This window comes from Pelodiscus sinensis, chromosome 3 (genome assembly GCF_049634645.1).
Source record: "Pelodiscus sinensis isolate JC-2024 chromosome 3, ASM4963464v1, whole genome shotgun sequence".
Lineage (NCBI taxonomy): Eukaryota > Metazoa > Chordata > Testudines > Trionychidae > Pelodiscus > Pelodiscus sinensis.
Window position 1 is genome coordinate 126,887,643 of NC_134713.1, and position 18,075 is coordinate 126,905,717.

At 44.2% G+C, this 18,075-nt stretch overlaps 1 protein-coding gene across 7 annotated transcripts in view; it reads right to left on the reverse strand.

The window, feature by feature from the left end:
- The window catches only part of LYST (lysosomal trafficking regulator), a 153,754-nt gene that overhangs the window by 82,216 nt on the left and 53,463 nt on the right, over positions 1 to 18,075 (reverse strand). For 6 of the 7 annotated variants that reach the window (XM_006122067.4, XM_075924798.1, XM_075924801.1 and 3 more), the window contains 4 exons: positions 7,483 to 7,903; positions 4,006 to 4,150; positions 1,605 to 1,778; positions 221 to 378 (listed from right to left, as the gene is read on the reverse strand). In XM_006122067.4, coding sequence (XP_006122129.2) covers positions 221 to 378; positions 1,605 to 1,778; positions 4,006 to 4,150; positions 7,483 to 7,903 — 898 coding nt within the window. The remainder of the gene's footprint in view (positions 1 to 220; positions 379 to 1,604; positions 1,779 to 4,005; positions 4,151 to 7,482; positions 7,904 to 18,075) is intronic. The other variant, XM_075924800.1, reaches the window with a different exon arrangement.

An 18,075-nucleotide genomic window follows, 5' to 3' on the forward strand; every position in this document is an offset into this window, starting at 1 on the left:
AAAAATAAAAATCTAATCATCTCCATATTGTTTACAATAATTCATATGCAAGTAACACTGAATTCAAGGATCTCTTTAGTATTTAATAGACCTGAGTTTTTTCTATTAAGTATGCTTGTTAAAACTTTCAATTTAATTAATATTCATACTATATATTCAAAATATTAAAGTTAAATGGAAAAAAGGTTTGAGGTGTTTTTGCTTTCAAATATATAAGTACCATTAAAGAGAAGCAGGTTTCCCAGATCCCATTTCCCAGCCAAGTGTAGTAGTTCTTCTTGGGACGATGTGCAATGACCAACCATACAAAATGTTTTACTGCTGTCAGATAAACTTGTTTTTCTTGGTAGAGTGTAATCTAAACTAATCTCATGTTTCCTAAAATATAAATAAAAAAAAGCAAACATTTAAATATTACAACATTCTTAAACTTGTCACACTTTCATTTCTGAAATATTTCAAGTGCAGTAAATTTGATTAACTTTCTAGGACCATGGTCATTTTTAATATTAAAGATACACTGTCAAGATATAAAATTATATATTCACCTAATTCTTAAAGCTTTTGTACAAATATATTAAAAGCAATTTTTCAGTATTTATACTACTGACTGTTTGCATTTCACTCAGTTTAGATAGAGACTAGAGACCGTTAGTTTCACTTCCTTGCTAATAATTGACAAGGTACTGTTGTAGCTTCAGAGACACAACAGAACGATGAGGTCTATAAAATTATTTCCACAGCCCTGTAAAAAACCTCTCTAACAAAAGCAAACAGGAGTGATACACTGACAACTAGTTAATCTGAAATTGGATTTGGAATTTTAAACAATGCCATGCCAGCTGGAGCAATTTTGATATGGTTACACCAAAGTCACTTGCCTTTTGAACAGATTCTAAAAGATTTTTTTTCCTTAAAGAAGGAATTCACAATTCATTTTAGTATAGTCATCTATTTTAGAAAGCAGCATACCAGCCAACTGGCTTAATACATCTAAGACAGAATCTATACATCTTCCATGATTTACACTTTAAGAACAGAAGAAAATATTGATATTCGTTTTCCTTCTCCTCCCTCTCTCTCATTCTCTAAAAAGCATGTCCCTTTCCCCACCCTCCCATAATGTGCCTTCTTTCTAAGTGAAGCACCAAAACCACAAACAATTCCTCTTTCCCTTCTGCAGATCAACAGCCTTCTTTACATTAGTTACCAGCTTGCACTTTAGAAATGATGCCAGCTCATAGTTCCATGCACAGACCCTTTCTGACCACTCTCTGAATTCCTATGGTGTCCCGTGTACTCTGCTGGTTGCTAACTGGGGGGAGAAGGAGAAGGACACAAGTATACAACGCAGTGAGGATAATTGGTCATATATGGGACATGTGCCTGAGACTGAAGATGGATTCTGAAAGCAGATGGAGAATTCACTATGTAAAATGTCCCCTTTTCCCCCTCCAAGAATATAGTCTCGCTCTCTTCTCTGTGAATCCTGGCAATATGTCCTCTCTTTTTTCACCAGGAAAACCTTAAGTAATTAGCTTGTTTCCACTTTCTGGTTTCTTAAAGATTCCATTACAGCTTGAATTTCCTCAAAGGTATTTTACCTCTGACCAGAGACCCATAACGATAGTTCTCCATGGATATTTTTCTTGCCTTCTGGCTGTTGCAAATATGTTACTGCCAAATGCTGCCACCTTCCTATAAGGAAAATGTTCTCTGGTGATTCAGCCTGTGCTAGCAGGCCAGCTTTCATTTCATCATTTGGATCCATACACATACTATGAACACAACAAAGGAAGAAACAGGTAAAGAGTTATGGATATCTTCTTTTATTTATATTTCACAAGTTTTATTCTAAAAACTACTTTTTAACTTCACTTATAGGCATTGTAAGTTTAGAAAGCTGTCATCTTGTGGGCTGAGTATTTAAGTATGAATCAGGAACTCTTGACATTGACTATGTAGCTTGGGGAAAGTCTCGTAATTCCTTTCTACCTGAAATTCCCTAGATATAAATTAAGCATAATACTCCCTTATTTCACTGGAGTGTTTTGAAGTTAATGAAGCTCTTGGGATAATTCCACGGACTTTTGGAACAGATTGTATCAATTACTCAAGTGAAAAAAAATGTAAACAGCTTAGATTAAAAGCACAATACAAATGCTAAATATTAAAGCAGATCATGAGTTTTGTCCCCCTGGATTATACGCATATGGAAAAAACAGCAGATATGATTGTTATAAATGAACGATACTGACCCAATGAACTGTTTCAATTGTTCGAGTGTTGTCCCCTGGCAAAAGTTAGAAGTAGGGGACAGCCAACAATCAATTAAAATCTCTGCAAACATTGTTTTACATACAACTGACTGAATGCTGAAATCTTCAGTAAATTCATTCCAAGAGATGCAATGCATACAGAATTAGTTTCTATGTTTTTGCAGCAGAAAGGTCATACAAAAGAAAAAACCCTGATGAAATATTCATCACCAAGGCAGCTTAAATGAAGTTGCATTTTGCTACAGTACCAGCAACAGAGCCAACACCACAGATGTAGTATAAACAGAGAGGCTAACTGCAGCATATCAATTCTTAAATGTTAGTGATAGCCTATAAAATTAGGTGGCACTGACATAGCACTTATGCCAATACCCTTGTAGCAAATAGCTTTTAAAAGGGGCCTTGAGATAGAAGTTATTTCATTCTTTAGAAAGTTACAGGGTAACCCTACGAACATCCCCTGCTTCTGCTACCGATCTTAGAAGGCTGTGTGAAATTTCCATAATAAAAAAAAACATTTACATTTATACAAAGCCAAATGCATTAAAAAATGTCATCTGAAGCAAACGCATTTGTTTCCCCGTGAACAACAAAGACGCCAGAAACAGTGTCAGCTCCAGGAACCAGCCCTGCATTAGCAGGTAACCCAATCATTAAGAGTTCAATTTGCAAGTTTAGATGAAAGATTCAACATTTCAGTGATCAAATCAGTATATATTTTTTTAATTTATGTAGCTTTTTAATTTGCTTTGACACTTACTCAAAGAGCCCAAGAATCTCAGAAATTAGCCAGTTTAGCCCCACAATCTCTCTGAAGTGACATAGCACCTTTTTTCAAAAGAGCACTTTCGAAAAAATGCGTTCTTCCTCGTAAAACGAGGATTTCCGCAGTCGAAAAAACTTTTGAAAGAGCGCAGCAGAAGTCTAGACACAGGGGAAGTTTTTTCGAAAAAAGGCCACTTTAGACTAAAACAAACAAACAAACAAAAAAACAACCCTGTAGACACACCCTAGGATAGATACCAACCAGTGGACCAGGAAAGATACCAACCAGCAGATTAGATTTGTAAGCTAGACCGAATCTGCTGGTTGGTATCTTTCCTGGTCCGCTGGTTGGTATCTATCCTAGGGTGTAAGCTAGACCGAAAGTTGGCCTGACCAGGAGCACTATAACAGCATATCCTAGAGTTGTTTGGATCCAAAGTAAGAGCAATTCAGACATGACCATCATTTCCACCTCCACGGAAAGACAGAATTCTTCCTCTCTCATCTTACTTCCTCTCTCACGCGGTCACCTACACCTGGAATAGTCTCCCTATTTTTATGTACCAACTGAATTCTTTTCCTCCATCTGTTTAGCCAAGCAACTTCCCACCTTCCTTCTTAATTCTTTAATCCCTCCACTGCTGTCCTTTATTAGCTCTTATTTGTCTTACAACTTGCTCCACACAGGCATAGGATGTAGCCTGTTAGGAAAAAGACAAAAGGCTGGAGCCAAAGCCTGTACATAAGAAATATTTCTTTAGGCTTGTAAAGCATCATACCGTATGTCAATGATCCTTTTGTTATAAGCAGGCAGTAATCTACAGGCCCTACATTTATGTAGCTTTGTCTTCTACCCTGGGAATGACTCCATGCTACTATTCCAGGTCAGCTGGCATAAAACATCAGACATTATGGAATTTACAATTCCTTCTATTTTTGGGCTTAGGGAAATATACAGTACCGAAATATGAAAGCTCCAGTATTCACATCAGCCCAGACTTGTATCATCAGTGCTTTGGAACCCAATGAAATTATATGAACGCAGCCATCTTCAATAAGTTTGTCCCCAGAGTTAAGGTACTCCATTTGTCCCAGTTTACTTTCTTCTAGAAAAATACATAGATATTAAAATAACATATATATTTAATCATGCCATGACTATAGCATCTGTTTAGAGTCAAGAAATGCAAAAAAGTGGCTTTATTTACCATAAAAAGCTTCTTAAAGGTGACTTGACTAGTGTAAGCACTTGGGGAACTACATCTCTACTCTGCATTCATTAGGCCTCAGTTGGAGTATCGTGTCCAGTTCTGGGTACCACATTTCAAGGAAGATGTGGAGAAATTGGAGAAGGTCCAGAGAAGAGCAACAAGAATGATTAAAAGTCTAGAGAACATGAGCTATGAGGGAAGACTGAAAGAATGGGGCTGGTTTGGTTTAGAAAAGAGAAGACTGAGAGGGGACATGATAGCGGTTTTCAAGTACCTAAAAGAGTGTTCAAGGAGGAGGGAAAAAAACTGTTTTCTTTGGCCTCTGAGGATAGGACAAGAAACAATGAGCTTAAACTGCAGCAAGGGAAGTTTAGGATTGGACATTAGGAAAAAACTTCCTAACTGTCAGGGTGATTTAACACAGGAATAAATTGCCTAGGGAGGTTGTGGAATCTCCATCTCTGGAGATACTGTATGTAAGAGCAGGTTAGATATGCATCTATCAGGGATGGTCACTCTAGACAGTGCTTGGTTCTTCTGGGAGGGCAGGGACTCGACTCGATGACCTCTCGAGATCCCTTCCAGTTCTAGTGTTCTTTGATTCTATGATCTTCCTTGTTTAGGTGTAGCTTACATTAATGTTGATTATGTAAAGCATGCTCTACTACAGGGATGGACAATTTTTGATGGGGGGGGGGCACTCCAAAAATATGAAAACTGGTCAAGGGCTACACTCTTCCATTATATTAACTGGAAGAGGTATAGGGTCTGGGATGGAGGTCAGATGCAGAAGGGAGTTTGGGATAAGGGACTGGGGTGCAGGAGGTGCTGCAGATCTGGGAGAGAGTCTGGGTGAAGAAGGAGGTTATGACCTGGGGCAGGAGACTGGGATTTTGGACGGAGTGCAAGGGTTTAGGTTGTGACGTTGGGCAGGAGACAGCTGTGACCTGGGGCAATGGATTAGAATGCCAGGTCTGGGAGGGGGTATGGGTGCAGTAGGGAAGGCAGGGGGGTTCGGTTATGTGGGGTAAGTGGGGAGAGAGGCTGGGGTGCCAGAGGCAGGCTCTGACTGGGAAATGCTTACCTGGGAGACTCCCGGCCAGCAGCCCAGAAGGATCCCTGCCTTCCATGCCTCAGCAGGCCCTGTCAGAGCAGTTGGCTACAGGGCCATGTGCATCTGTGAACAGCTGCAAGCCTGAGGGGGATGGGCACTTCACACACTGCCTGTTCTTCAAACAAGCAGCTTACGTTGGCTGGAAAATAGTGCTGTGAGTGGGGAACAATGTGCAAAGCCTCTTCTCCCCACTTCTTCCCTCTGGATTCACAGCTGTTCACAAACGGTCCCGTAACCAGCTTTTCTGAGCAGCGTGCAGGGCAGATAGGAAGCCTGACTGAGGCTCCCACTGCACTCATGGGCCAGATCCAGCAGCTTGGCAGGCTGCATCCAGCTTTTGGATCGTATTTTGCCGAGCCCTGCTTTAAAAGCTGTCTCCACAGGCATTTTCACTTTAGTTTAAAGAGGAAAAGAAAGTCAATAAACCTGCCTGTCCTTTGAATCAGCATCTCTACACACAGCCTGCTGCTCACAATTATAGTAGCTGCACTGATACAATTTGCTGCATTTATGCCCTGATCCAGCAAAGCACTTAACAATATGAGGTAGTCCATTGAAGTCAACAGAGCTGCTTGCATGCTTACAGATGATCAGTTTAAGGGCTTTACTGGACAGGAGCCTTAGCACGCATCAATAAATATTTAGAAGGTACTATGGATGGAATTTGATCAATATTTTCCCTTTGCCATGAAGCAAAGGCACAAGTCCTCAATTGAGAGCAGGCACGCTAAGTTTTGGATTTTAGACTTTTTACTGTAACCTTAGGTAAAACAGGGGTTGTGGTTAGAAGTTTAAAACAGGGACAGTATTTTTTCCCTTGCTGATTACAGTCTAACGAATTCTGCTAAAAGCTAATAGAATAAAAAATAAAATAATTTTTAGGCACAGAACTATGTCCAGAGGGTGACATTTTTGAAAAGCCATGGAAGCATGTGAAAGCAAAAGGTTTTAATCTTTATCCTTGCCTGCAGCAGCAGTCCTTTCCTTAAAAATACCGTCAAATTTATTTCAAAGAAATTACTTGCTTGAATGAGAGTCTGAAACTACTTTGTAACCCAAATTATAGTCAATATTACCAGCTCCCACTCGAAAATAATGTTTTACAACTTCATTAATTTCTCAAATAAAGCAACGAAATGAACTTAGGAGACAGAAGCAAAGTTCTCTAAAGAACCTCCAACTGAAAGTTACAATACTTCAATTTCCTTAGTATAGGCTATCACAACACAATAGGCATATCATCATTTCAGGCTCCTAATTCAGTGTGTGAAAGTAGAAAGAATTATACTGTAAGAAAGATGAACTATGCTGTAATAACTGAATAAGTTGAAGGAATACTGTTTGTTTCTGAACAGGAAGAAGAAAAGTATGTTAATGTTGTTTGTAGGTATGCAGATCAGAGTGCTAGCCAGGTGGGCCTGAGTTAATAGGAAAAGGAACATTAGATGTTAGGGAGAAAGCAAGTGAAATAACCAAGGAGATATGGACAGGAGATTGCTGTGTGCTTGATGTGGAAATGAAGATACTTTACTACCCTCACACTAATCATGTGAAGTTTTGCCTCTCTTTTAATCCTGTTAATTTTGGCTTTCTTTTGACTGTATAAATCAAGGGGTTTGAACCTTGTATGGCACTCACATTTTCTGGGTGTATTTAGCATAGCGGCTTTGCTAATAAACAGAGCGGTCTGACAAATCTGAGTCCTGTCTGACTTTGACAAGTGAGAACAATAGTAAGTGGTGCTAAGGGAACAAGTGAATCTAAGTGGAAGCAAGCTCACTATGGATACTTCTGAAATCAGTAATACCTTCCTTTATGGACACTTAAATGTAATTTGAAAGTTCAATTGCTTTAAATATACTCACTGTTTTCAAGTTAATGATCTCCTGCTTCCAGCTTTTTGCCGCATCATACAGGTCCCCCCCAAAAAGGCCAAGTTTATACTTGAGTGCAATACATTAACTGGATCTGTACTGAGCTGCTAATATTGAGTTACAGCTTTCTGTTTCAGTCCAGAGCTGTTATTGTGTATGTTTACTAGAAACACCTGAAATCTCTGGGAAAGCTTTACAAGTTCAGTAAACTAAGTATTTACAAAAAAGTTATAACTTACCTGTGGCATCAAAACTGCTCTCTCGCACAATAAGTGGTTTGTTTCTTTTCTTCTTCATCTTCCCTTTCTCTGCAGGACTTTCTGTTTCTTGAACACGTTCCATGTGAAACCACAATGAAACACTGAAGCCCTCAGACATGTGTGGCCAACAGTTTTGTCCCACCAAAGGCAAATGGATTGGGGCTACATGCCAAGAAGAAAGAAGCTGGTGAGTCAAATTCTCTCCATCTGCTTCTTTCTTATTTTGTGATACCTTTGCTCTTTTTACCCCCGTGGTCTTGCTGTTAAACGCACTAGTCGATTTTTGTGAAGAACTGCTATTTAAATTTGAGCTCTGTAGCATGGGGAAAGAGAGATATTGTAACGGGCACATATACATATTTGTCTCCACAGTCTTCAAGATACCTTTAAGCAGTATCTCCTAAGAGAAATAAACAAGAAAAATAATCAGAATCAAATTGTCTCAACGCTCTATAGCCAACACAACTATATAGTTCACAGCTAACAAAAAGGAACATCTTCATTTAAACTCAGCTTCACATTTTCAGAAACAGCCTCTGATTTTGCATACCCAACTTAAGATGATAGCACTTCTAAATTAGGCTGAGTACTAATTTCAAATAGAGTTGTAGGCTCCCAGCATTTCTGCAGACTACGGCTAAAGTTTCTCAAGTTAGACACCCCAAAAAAATCTCACTACTTTTGAAACATTTTGGCCTCCGTTTTGTATCATTTTAATAAAATGCCTATACCATGAAGTTATTCTTTCAACATGGCACAGAATGAATGGTAGAATATTCAAAGTCTTCTGTACAAAAATGAAAGTTACTCACCTTATGCAATAACTGGAGTTCATGGTAGTATCCCTGTGGATGCACCACGGCTGGTCTTGGTGCCATACCAGTGCCTGAACCAGAGATTTTGAAGCAATCCCTGAGTGGCACGTAACATACCAATATGCACTGTGCACGCATGGCCTGAGCCCTCCAGTTCCTTCTCTACTCCAGAGGCTCTTCAGGTCCAAAGCAGAGGGAAAGAGAGTGGGTCGCGGAGCATCCACGGGGGACACCACCACAAAGAACTCCAGTTACTGCACAAGGTGAGTGACTTTCTTCTTCAAGAGGTCCCTGTGAATACTCCACGCTCGGTGACTAGCAAGCAATTTCGTCCTCTGGTGGCTGGGGCTTTGGAATATTGCGGAAAGCCAATAATAGTACTGTGGAGCCCACTCATGTGTCAACCCCATAAGAAAGTGCATAGTATTTAGCAAAGGTAAGTTGTGATGCCCAAGTGGCTGCCTTGCAAATGTCCATCAGTAGTAGCATGTTGTGTTGATATGTAGTCAAAGAGGATACAGCCCTGGTAGAATGAGCTGCCAAAACATAACAGTGGCTGTAGGCCCCTAAGAGCATAACAAAGTTTTACAAAGTTGGTGATCTATTTGGACAGCCTCTGTTTCGATATGGGTTGTCCTTTTACCCACTTGGCGAATGCGAGGAAGAGGCGAGGGATTTGCCCGAAGGACCTAGTTCTTTGCAAATAGATTGCTAGGATCTAGCCTGACATCAAGAGTATGTATGGAAGCCTCGAACGTATTTGCATGTGGTTTCAGGAAAAATACAGGTAAGTTCATTGGTTCATTTATATGAAATGAAGAAGAAACCATAAGTAAGTATTTTGGGGGGGTGTGAAGGAAAGGAATATTGTAAAAGGTGAGTCAGCCATGAGCCACATGGCAAGCTATATCTCCCACGTGACAAACTGATGTTACAGCAACCAGCAAAGCAACCTTCATGGGAAAGTGTGAAAAGGAACAAGAGGTAAGAGGCTCGTAAGGCAGTCTGGTCAGGGCTCTCAGTACCAGATCAAGGTCCCAGAAAGGTACAGGTTTGTGTGACATCAGGATGCAGAAGATGCAGCTCTTGGAGAAATCTTTTGATTGTAGGATGAGTAAAAACTGACCAGCCCTCAATTTTGTGGTGGAAGGCCATAATGGCCACTGAGTGTACTTTGATGGAGCTGAACGAAAGCGATGATTGCTTCAGAGTGAGGAGACAGTCCAGGATAAAAGATAGGGACATGGATATTGGGTCCTGTCAGTACCAAACCAAGGAGCATAGGTGTAGGAAACACGAGTGGAATCCTTACAGCTGTAGAGGAAGATTGAGTGCATCTGTTCCAAAAGCCCTAGTTAGGAGTGGGAGAGCCATGGAGAAGCCATGCTGTTAGATGCAGCTTGTGTAGATCCGGGTAGGTTAGTGATGTCTGACCTAGAGTGATTAAATTGCATTGGAGAGGGAGAGTGATGGGTGCGTGAACTGACGTCCTGAGCAAAAAGGGATACCATGCTTGTCTCGGCCAGGCAGGGGCTATTAGCATGACTGTAGCTCCGTCTGTCTTAACACGTCTCGCTAAAGTTATGCAGAAGGTCATCGGGTGAAATGTGTAAGTGAGCTTGTGATTCCACAGACTGAGGAAGGCATCTCCAAGTGATCCCCTCCCGATGCCCGCTCTGGAACAAAACCATATACATCTGTTATTGTGAGGTATTGTCAACAGGTCTATCAATGGGTGACCATTTGCTGAACAGGAATTGAGCACCTATTCACGATGTTGAGGGAAAGGTCTGCTAAGAGCATCCATCATTACACGGGTGACACCTGGTATGTGAACTGTGGAAAGGTGGATGTTATGGCTGATGCAAAAATTCCACAGCTTTATGGCCTTGGTGCGCAGGGATCAAGACCTGGCTCCCCCTTTCCAGTTGATACAAAATACACAGGCAATGTTGTCTATAAGGAAATGCACACGTTTGTCAGTAATGGAAGGCAGGCAACACCTGCAAATATTGTGCATGGTGCACAATTGCAACAGGTTTATGTGCAAGCACATCTCTTGAGTCCCTTGAGCCCCGAGCAGTTTGGTCTCAGAAATGAACACTCCAGCCCATGTGTGAAGCATCTGTAGTGATTGAGCAGGGGGAAGCGGGACTGTCGGAGAAATGGAACCCCCATGCAAAGGTTGGCTGGCTTGGTCCACCAGAGAAGGGATGCCTTGATCTCAATGAGATATGGTAAGCAGGTGCACCATGGGGTGCCTTAGAGACTTGTATACCGTGGAAAACCAAATCTGCAGGCAGCACATGTAGCATGTAATACCATGAAGGTTATAGCTGTCATGGTTCCGAGAAAAAGGGAGTTACTCACCTCGTGCAGTAATGAGTGTTCTTCGAGATGTGTCCCCCCGTGGGTGCTCCACTGTAGGTGAAGGGTTGCCCTGAGCCGCAGATCGGAGCTTTGTATAGCAGTTTCCCCCGTTGAGCCACGCATGCCCAGGAGGCGTCTCGAGCCCTTCCCGCCTCCTGAGGAGCGTGACTCAACCCCCTCCCTTTCAGTTCCTCGTCTCCGCCCGAGAATTTTGACTCCGAGCAGAGGGGAGGTAGGGAGGGTCATGGAGCACCCACGGGGACACACATCTCGAAGAACACTCGTTACTGCACGAGGTGAGTAACTCCCTTTTCTTCTTCGAGTAGTGTCCCCGTGGGTGCTCCACTGTAGGTGACTACAAAGCAGTATTCAATGTAAGGCTGAAGGGAGCCGGAGTCATTGTTTAGCAGTGGTAGAGAGTACTGCTGTGGCAACTGCTGAATCACTCTTGAGTTGTGGAAGGATAGCGTAGTGTTTAGCAAAAGTATGGTCTGAAGACCATGTTGCTGCCCGGTAAATGTCTCTTAAGGGGACATTGCCCAGAAAGGCTGTAGAAGCAGCTGTGGCTCGAGTAGAATGCGCTCGTGGTGGGCGTTGTAGCGGTCTATTGCCCAGAGAGTGGCATTTGATTATACATGTCGATATCCACTTTGAGATTCGTTGCGATGATATTGGTGTCCCTTTGGATCGTTCAGCAATGGAGATAAAAAGTCTTTCAGATTTACGAAATGGTTTTGTTCTTTCTAGGAAGAAGGCCAGAGCCCTCCGGATGTCCAGAGTGTGCAGGCTGGCGTCTGTCTGCGAAGAATGCAGTTTTGGGAAAAAGGTAGGTAATACGATCGGTTTGTTAAGATGGAATTCTGTACAGACCTTTGGCAAAAACGTGAGGTGGGGTCTAAGTATGTATAGCCAGACAGACCCCCCCCCCCCCATCTCATCCTTCTTATTTGCCTCTCTGAGGTTCCTGAAGCATACATGACAGAGAAGGAGCAATAAAATCAGCTTAGTCTATGCTGGCTCATCTGATCCTGAGAAGCTGAAAACATAGATATGAGGAGAGAATGATTAAGGCAATAAGCTGGCCTTGAGGCTGCGAGAAGTGCTCAGCTGGTACCCATATTGATACGAACACACAGCTGTCCCTGGGAGAGGACTCCACCATCGTAAGGATGCGAGCACGTCTGATGGGATAGTAGCCGTTTTGTTTCGAGGGTGTCGTGATGGGATATAAACGGTTGCAATCCAGAGCTGAAAACATCGAAAGTGCAGACGAGCATGGTGGACTACGTAGATGGTGGAAGCCATGTGTCCCATTAGTCGGAGGCATGTAAGTACTGTGGTGGTAGGAACTGTGAGCATCCCGTTTATAATTTCTTGCATGGTTGCAAAGCATTGCTGAGGTAGGTATGCCCAGGCTGTAACTGAGTCCAGGCGTGCGCCAATGAACTCTATCTTGAACCAGGTGCAGAATTGATTTGTCTTGGTTGATTAGAAGGCCTAGACGACTGAGGAGGGCCGTGGTCGTATGTATCATAGAGGCGGTTTCAGCGTATGAGGATCCCTTTAGAAGGCAGTCGTCTAGATAGGGAAATATGATGACGTTCTGCCATCTAAGATACGCAGTTACGACTGCGAACCAGTCCCCTTGATCTAGCGCAGGAATGATTGCGTAAAGAGTGACCATCTTGAAACGTTGTCTCTTGAGAAATTTGTTCATTTTGTGGAGATCCAATATAGGTCTCCAACCCCCTGTTCTTTTCTCAGTCAGGAAATAGGTCGAGTAAAACCCTCTCCCGTGGAACTCTCGGGGTACCCATTCTATAGCCCCAATGACAAGGAGCTGATTGACTTCTTGTTTTAGAAGGGTTTCGTGAGAGTGGTCCCTGAAAAGGGACGGGGTAGGGGGAAGGGTAGGGGGATAGAAATAAAAGGGATGGTATAGCCCACTTGAATTATCTCTAGGACCCAGCGGTCCGATGTTATGGATTCCCACTGTGGGAGGAAGGCGCGCAAATGGTGGTTGAATAGATGGCCATGTTGAGGTGCTAGATCGAACGGGAGGTCTAGCAGACCCTCGACCAAATGTTCAAATTTGATGCTTAGATGGTTGGTTAGCTAGCGGGCGGGCTTGGTTGGGTCACCTTCTGGGACCTCGCTGTCTTGGTCTGTTGTCTTCATAAGGCCTCTGTGGTCGATTGTATTGTCCATACAGATATCAATTTTATGAATTATATGGGGTGTATCGCCTGCGTTTATAGGGTGGCGTGCACATACCTAGCGTGCGAAGTGTGGACTTAGAATTTTTGCTGTTGTGGAGCATTTCGTCCGTAGTAGCTGCAAATAGCTTTTGTCTGTCAAATGGTAAGTCCTCCACTTTGGGCTGGAGTTCGCGGGGAACTCCAGACGACTAGAGCCAAGAAGCTCTACGCATCACCACTGCTGTAGCTGTAACTCAGGCTGCAGTGTCAGCTACATCCATTGCCATTTGGAGAGCGGTGCGGGCGATCATATGGCCCTCATGAACTATTGATTTTAAGATGGGTCTTTTGGAGTCAGGGAGATGAGCCATTAGTTCTCCCAGTTTTGAGCAGTTGTCAAAGTTGTGATTTGCTGAGAGAGCAGAGTAATTCGATATTCTGAGTTGTAGGGTTGAAGAGGAATATACTTTCTTGCCAAAGGAGTCCAACTTTTTGTGGTCCTTGTCTGCATTGCCCGTCCTATATTGTGGAAGCTTCGCTTGTTGTTGTGCTGAGTCCACAACTAGTGAGTTAGGTTGTGGGTGAGTGAAGAGAAAGTCATTGTCTTTTGAGGGGACAAAGTACTTTGTCCATTTTCCTGTTGGTTGGATGGATGCAGGCATCTTCCACAGATCTTCTGAGGTCTCCATGATTGCCTTGTCTATGGGTAGGGCAATCTTGCCCTGTAGTGTCGGATGTAGATTCTTTAACAATTGGTATTGTTTCTTCTGCACCTCTTGCAGGGAGACATTCTGGCTTGTCGCTACTCTCCTGAATAGTTCTTGGAACTGTTTTAGATTGTCAATCGTTCCAGTGTCTGATGGTACTACGGCATCCTCTGGTTGTGCATCAAGGGCATCAGAGTATGTGACATTTACTGACTGAGAATCTGAGTCATTGTCTGAGATTCGTTGCGCCTCGTCCTCCAAAAAACTTGCTGGAGGTAGGGGCTGTGGCTGAGGCAAACTTCTCCGGGATGCAGTGGAACGAGGTGGGGAGCGGTGTCCATATGGCTCCCAGTGTTCCCACGGTCCCCATTGCGGTGGATAAGGTGGAGGTGGGTAAGGCCAGTATGTGTGCCATGGGCCATGTTGTGGCGGAGCCCTATAATGGTGTGAGCGAGCCTTCTCAGGTGACTGATGTCGCGAGGAATAGACCATGCGGTGGTCATCATCAGGAAGGAGAGCGTCGTGAAGAGACAACGGTGATATCGACCTGGGAGGGGATTGCCTTGATGGAGACCTCCCAGGAGAGTAAGAAGTAGAGGGCAGGCACAGATAATGATGCCTGCTGTATGGATCAGTCTCTTGTTGGGGCTGATCCCTAGCAGCCTCATCTGGCTGCTTGTCTGGCTGTGGGAGGACCAGCAGAGCATCAGCTGGTGCAAGTGGCTTCGGAGGCGGCCCATCCTTTTGCTGCGGTGCCGTGACTTTAAGAGGCACCGCAGCTTTAAGCAGTGGTGTAGCTTTTGGCGCCGGGCCTGGAAGCGGTACCGCGCTTTCAAGCGGCACCGCGGTTTGAATTGGCGCCAGCTTTTCATGCCGTGCCGGCTGCTTAGAGCGCTCCCGGGGCCGCTCAGCTGTTGAGCGCCCTGATGCCGGCACGGAGTGGGAGGATCGCCCCGAAGCCTTAGTGGCAGGGAACTTCCCAGCCTGGTGTGCCTCTCCTCTGTGTTTGGGAGAGGAAGAGGCTGGAAGAGAGCGGGATGGAGAGGCTCTCAGTCTCGGGGCATTTTTGGAAGGTGGCGGAGGCTCTTGCTGCGATGCAGATTGTTCTCCCACAGGCTGTAGAGCTTTTTCAAATAAAATCATCCTGAGGCGGAGCTCACGGTCTTTTCTGGCTCTCGCCGTCAGGAAATTGCAGTGGGTACAGTTGTGGGGAGAGTGGGTCTCCCCCAAACACTGTATGCAGTCCAAGTGGCCATCTGAAGCCAGCATCGGGTCCCGGCATTGACCGCACTTTTTAAAACCTGAGGAGCCGTAGACAGGCTGAAAGGTAGGACCTGATATTGGTAGTGATCCAGGCTTACCATGAACCTTAGTAATCTCCTGTGAGCAGGCTGTATTAGAACATGAAAATAAGCATCCTGGAGGTTGAGGGCTGAAAACCAGGCCCTTTGTTGCAATGCTGGGATAATGGTGGATAAAGTGACCATGCAAAAGTGCTATCTCTTGACAAATTTGTTCAGATTGCACAAATCTAGAATTGTGCCTCCAGCCTCCTGATTTTTTTGGAGGTAGAAACTAACAGGAAGAGAAGCCTCTGCCCCTCTGTTGCTGGAGACCAGTTCTATGGTCCCTAGATCTAAACCAGTGTAGCACCTCTTCTCACAGCAGGGACTCATGAGAGGAGTCTTTGAAGAGGGACAGGGTGTGGGAGTGGGTAGGAAACTTGGAGAGGAAGAGGATGGTGTAACCTGACAGAATGATGTCGAGTATCCATCTGTCTGAGGTGATGGAGGCCCATTGGTGATAAAACGGGCAGAGACAGTTTTGAAAGGTGTGTGTGACAAGTTTCAATGCTGAAAATGACAAGGAGTATACCAAGACCTCGACCAAGGCTTCAAATTGTTTGTTGTCTGGTGGCGGTTGAGGGGCCAAGCCTGACAACTGTCTTCTGAGGCTGGGTTTGGTTCTTCTTGGGATTGTTATCCGGCCATTGTTTGAGATAGGCAGGGTAGCATGACCATTGATGGGGCTGGTACCAGTACTACCTATGTCTGTTGGTGGGCATATGTATACCCAAGGTGCAAAGGGTAGCATGAGAGACCTTCATGGTATTAAAAACTTCATTGGTTTTAGGCACAGCGTCTCATGATCAAAGGACAAATCCTGACTGTAGATTGTATCTCGTGAGGGAACACAGCTGGGGAGAACTAGGAGGCTCTATGCATCACAACTGTGGTGGCGATGGTTCTAGCCACAGTATTAGTGGAGTCAAGTGCTGCCTGGAGGGCAGCATGGAAGATAATCTGCTTCTCAGCTACCTTGTGCTGAGGTTCAGAGACTTCCTCGGTAGTAATTTTAATTTCAGCCGCAACTCTCTTAAAAAGCTCATTAAAACGAGTGAAGTCATCTACAGCCGGAGGTGGCATCACAGCCTCATCAGGTGAAGATGACAAATTTGTAAGAAGTGATGCATCAGGAGGTGATTCCTCCGTAACCTGAGCCTCTTGAGGCTCTGTACTGAGTGGTTGTTGCATGGATGAAGTTGTGCATGGTGCATAAAAACTAGCATGCTTACAGGGGCTAGGCTGCAAACTGAGATGTTTCCTATAGGAAACGCAAGGCCAGTAAGGCCATTGTGCAGGATGTGGCACTGGAGGAGGCATCCAGTGGCATCCATACAGTCTACAGGTCATAGCGCGGCTTAGAATATTGAATTGGAGGGCTACGGTGTGGAGAGAAGGAAGCCTGTATTCCTTCAACTTCATCACTGGAGAATAGCAATGGTACAAGGGACAGCACCTGGGAAGTCACCTGTCTAGGCGGTGCATCTGTGCTGACAAATGGTGATTGAGGGGAAGATGTCACCGCAAGATCAGCATTTTGCATATAAGGCAACGGTGCTACGAGAATCAGTGCCAGAGTCTTCAGTGTCAGTCTCTACGGTGCCAATGGCATGGTTAGTGCAGATGGTAGAGACTGCTGATGTGTTGGCAGTACTGAGTATACAACTGGCACTGCTAATCTGGTCGGTGCCAGTGCCATCAGTGCCATAACTGTTGAGGGTGCTTTCGGTACTGCTGGATGCATTGGCAGTGCCGTAGCTTTTGGTACCATTGCTGTTGTCGGTACCAACGATACATCTGGCAGTACCCACGTAGTCATCGGTATCGTAACGGCTACCAGTACGGCTTTAAGGCGCTGCTTGGACCCTTCGAAGACAGTGCTGGCCATGGCCATAATGCCCAAGGTACCTAGAGCATCATAAGTACTATTGACATGTGACCTCTGCCAATACTCTAGATGGAGACTGTTTCTTTGAGGAAGCCTCATGATGAGGCACTGAGAAACTGAAGCGCATCCTGGAGATGAATGCCTGGCTGCAAAGATGGTCTTGGCAGGTGGGCTTTGGCTTCCTCGACCACGGGATGCTATTCCAAGAAGGACTACTAAGCAGGGATGGGATTCATCTTTTGAGGAACAGGAAGACTATTTGGATGCAGACTGGCTAACCTAGTGAGGAGGATTTTAAACTAGGTTCGACAGGGGCTGGTGACCAAAGCCCACAGGTAAGTAACTAACATGGAGACCTGGAAATTAGATGAGAAATGGGAGGGAGCATGGGCTATAAGAGCAGAGAAAAAGGAGGGATAAGGCAGAACTGGGAGGCAAAATCAAATCAGTATCTTAGACTCCTACATGCAAAAGCAAGGGGTATGGATAATAAGCAGGAAGAACTTGACATAGTTATTTCTCACAGACCTGGTGGGATAATACACATAATTGGAATTTTGGTATAGAAGGGTACAGCTTACTCAGGAAGGATAGGCAGGGGAAAAAAAGGGAGGAGGTTTGCCTTAAAATATTAAAAATGCATCTACTTGGACTGAGGTGGAGATGGCCAAAGGAGACAGATGTGTTGAGAGTCTCTGGGTTAGGTTAAAAAGGGTAAAACACAAGGATGATGTCATTCTAGGGGTCTACTCCAGGCCAGCTACCCAGGTAGAAGATGTGGATGAGGCTTTTAACAACTAACAAAATCATCCAAAGCACAGAATATGGTGCTAATGGGGAACTTCACCTATCCAGACATGTTGGGAAACTAACACAGCGAGGCACAGATTATCCAGCAAGTTCTTGGACTGCAATGGCGACAATTTTTTTATTTCAGAAGGTTGAGAAACCTACTGGGGGAGGGTGGAGAGCTGTTCTAGATTTGATTTTAACCAATAGGGAGGAACTGGTTGAGAATTTGAAATTGGAAGGAAGCTTAAGTGAAAGTGATCATGAAATCATAGAGTTCATGATTCTAAGGAATGGTAGAAGGGAGAACACCAAAATAGAGATAATGGATTTCAGGAAGGCAGGTTTTAGTAAACTCAGAGAGCTGGTACGTAAGGTCCCATGGGAATCAAGACTAAGGGGAAAAACAACTGAAGAGAGTTGGCAGTTTTTCAAAGGGACATTATATTCCACTGCAAACTA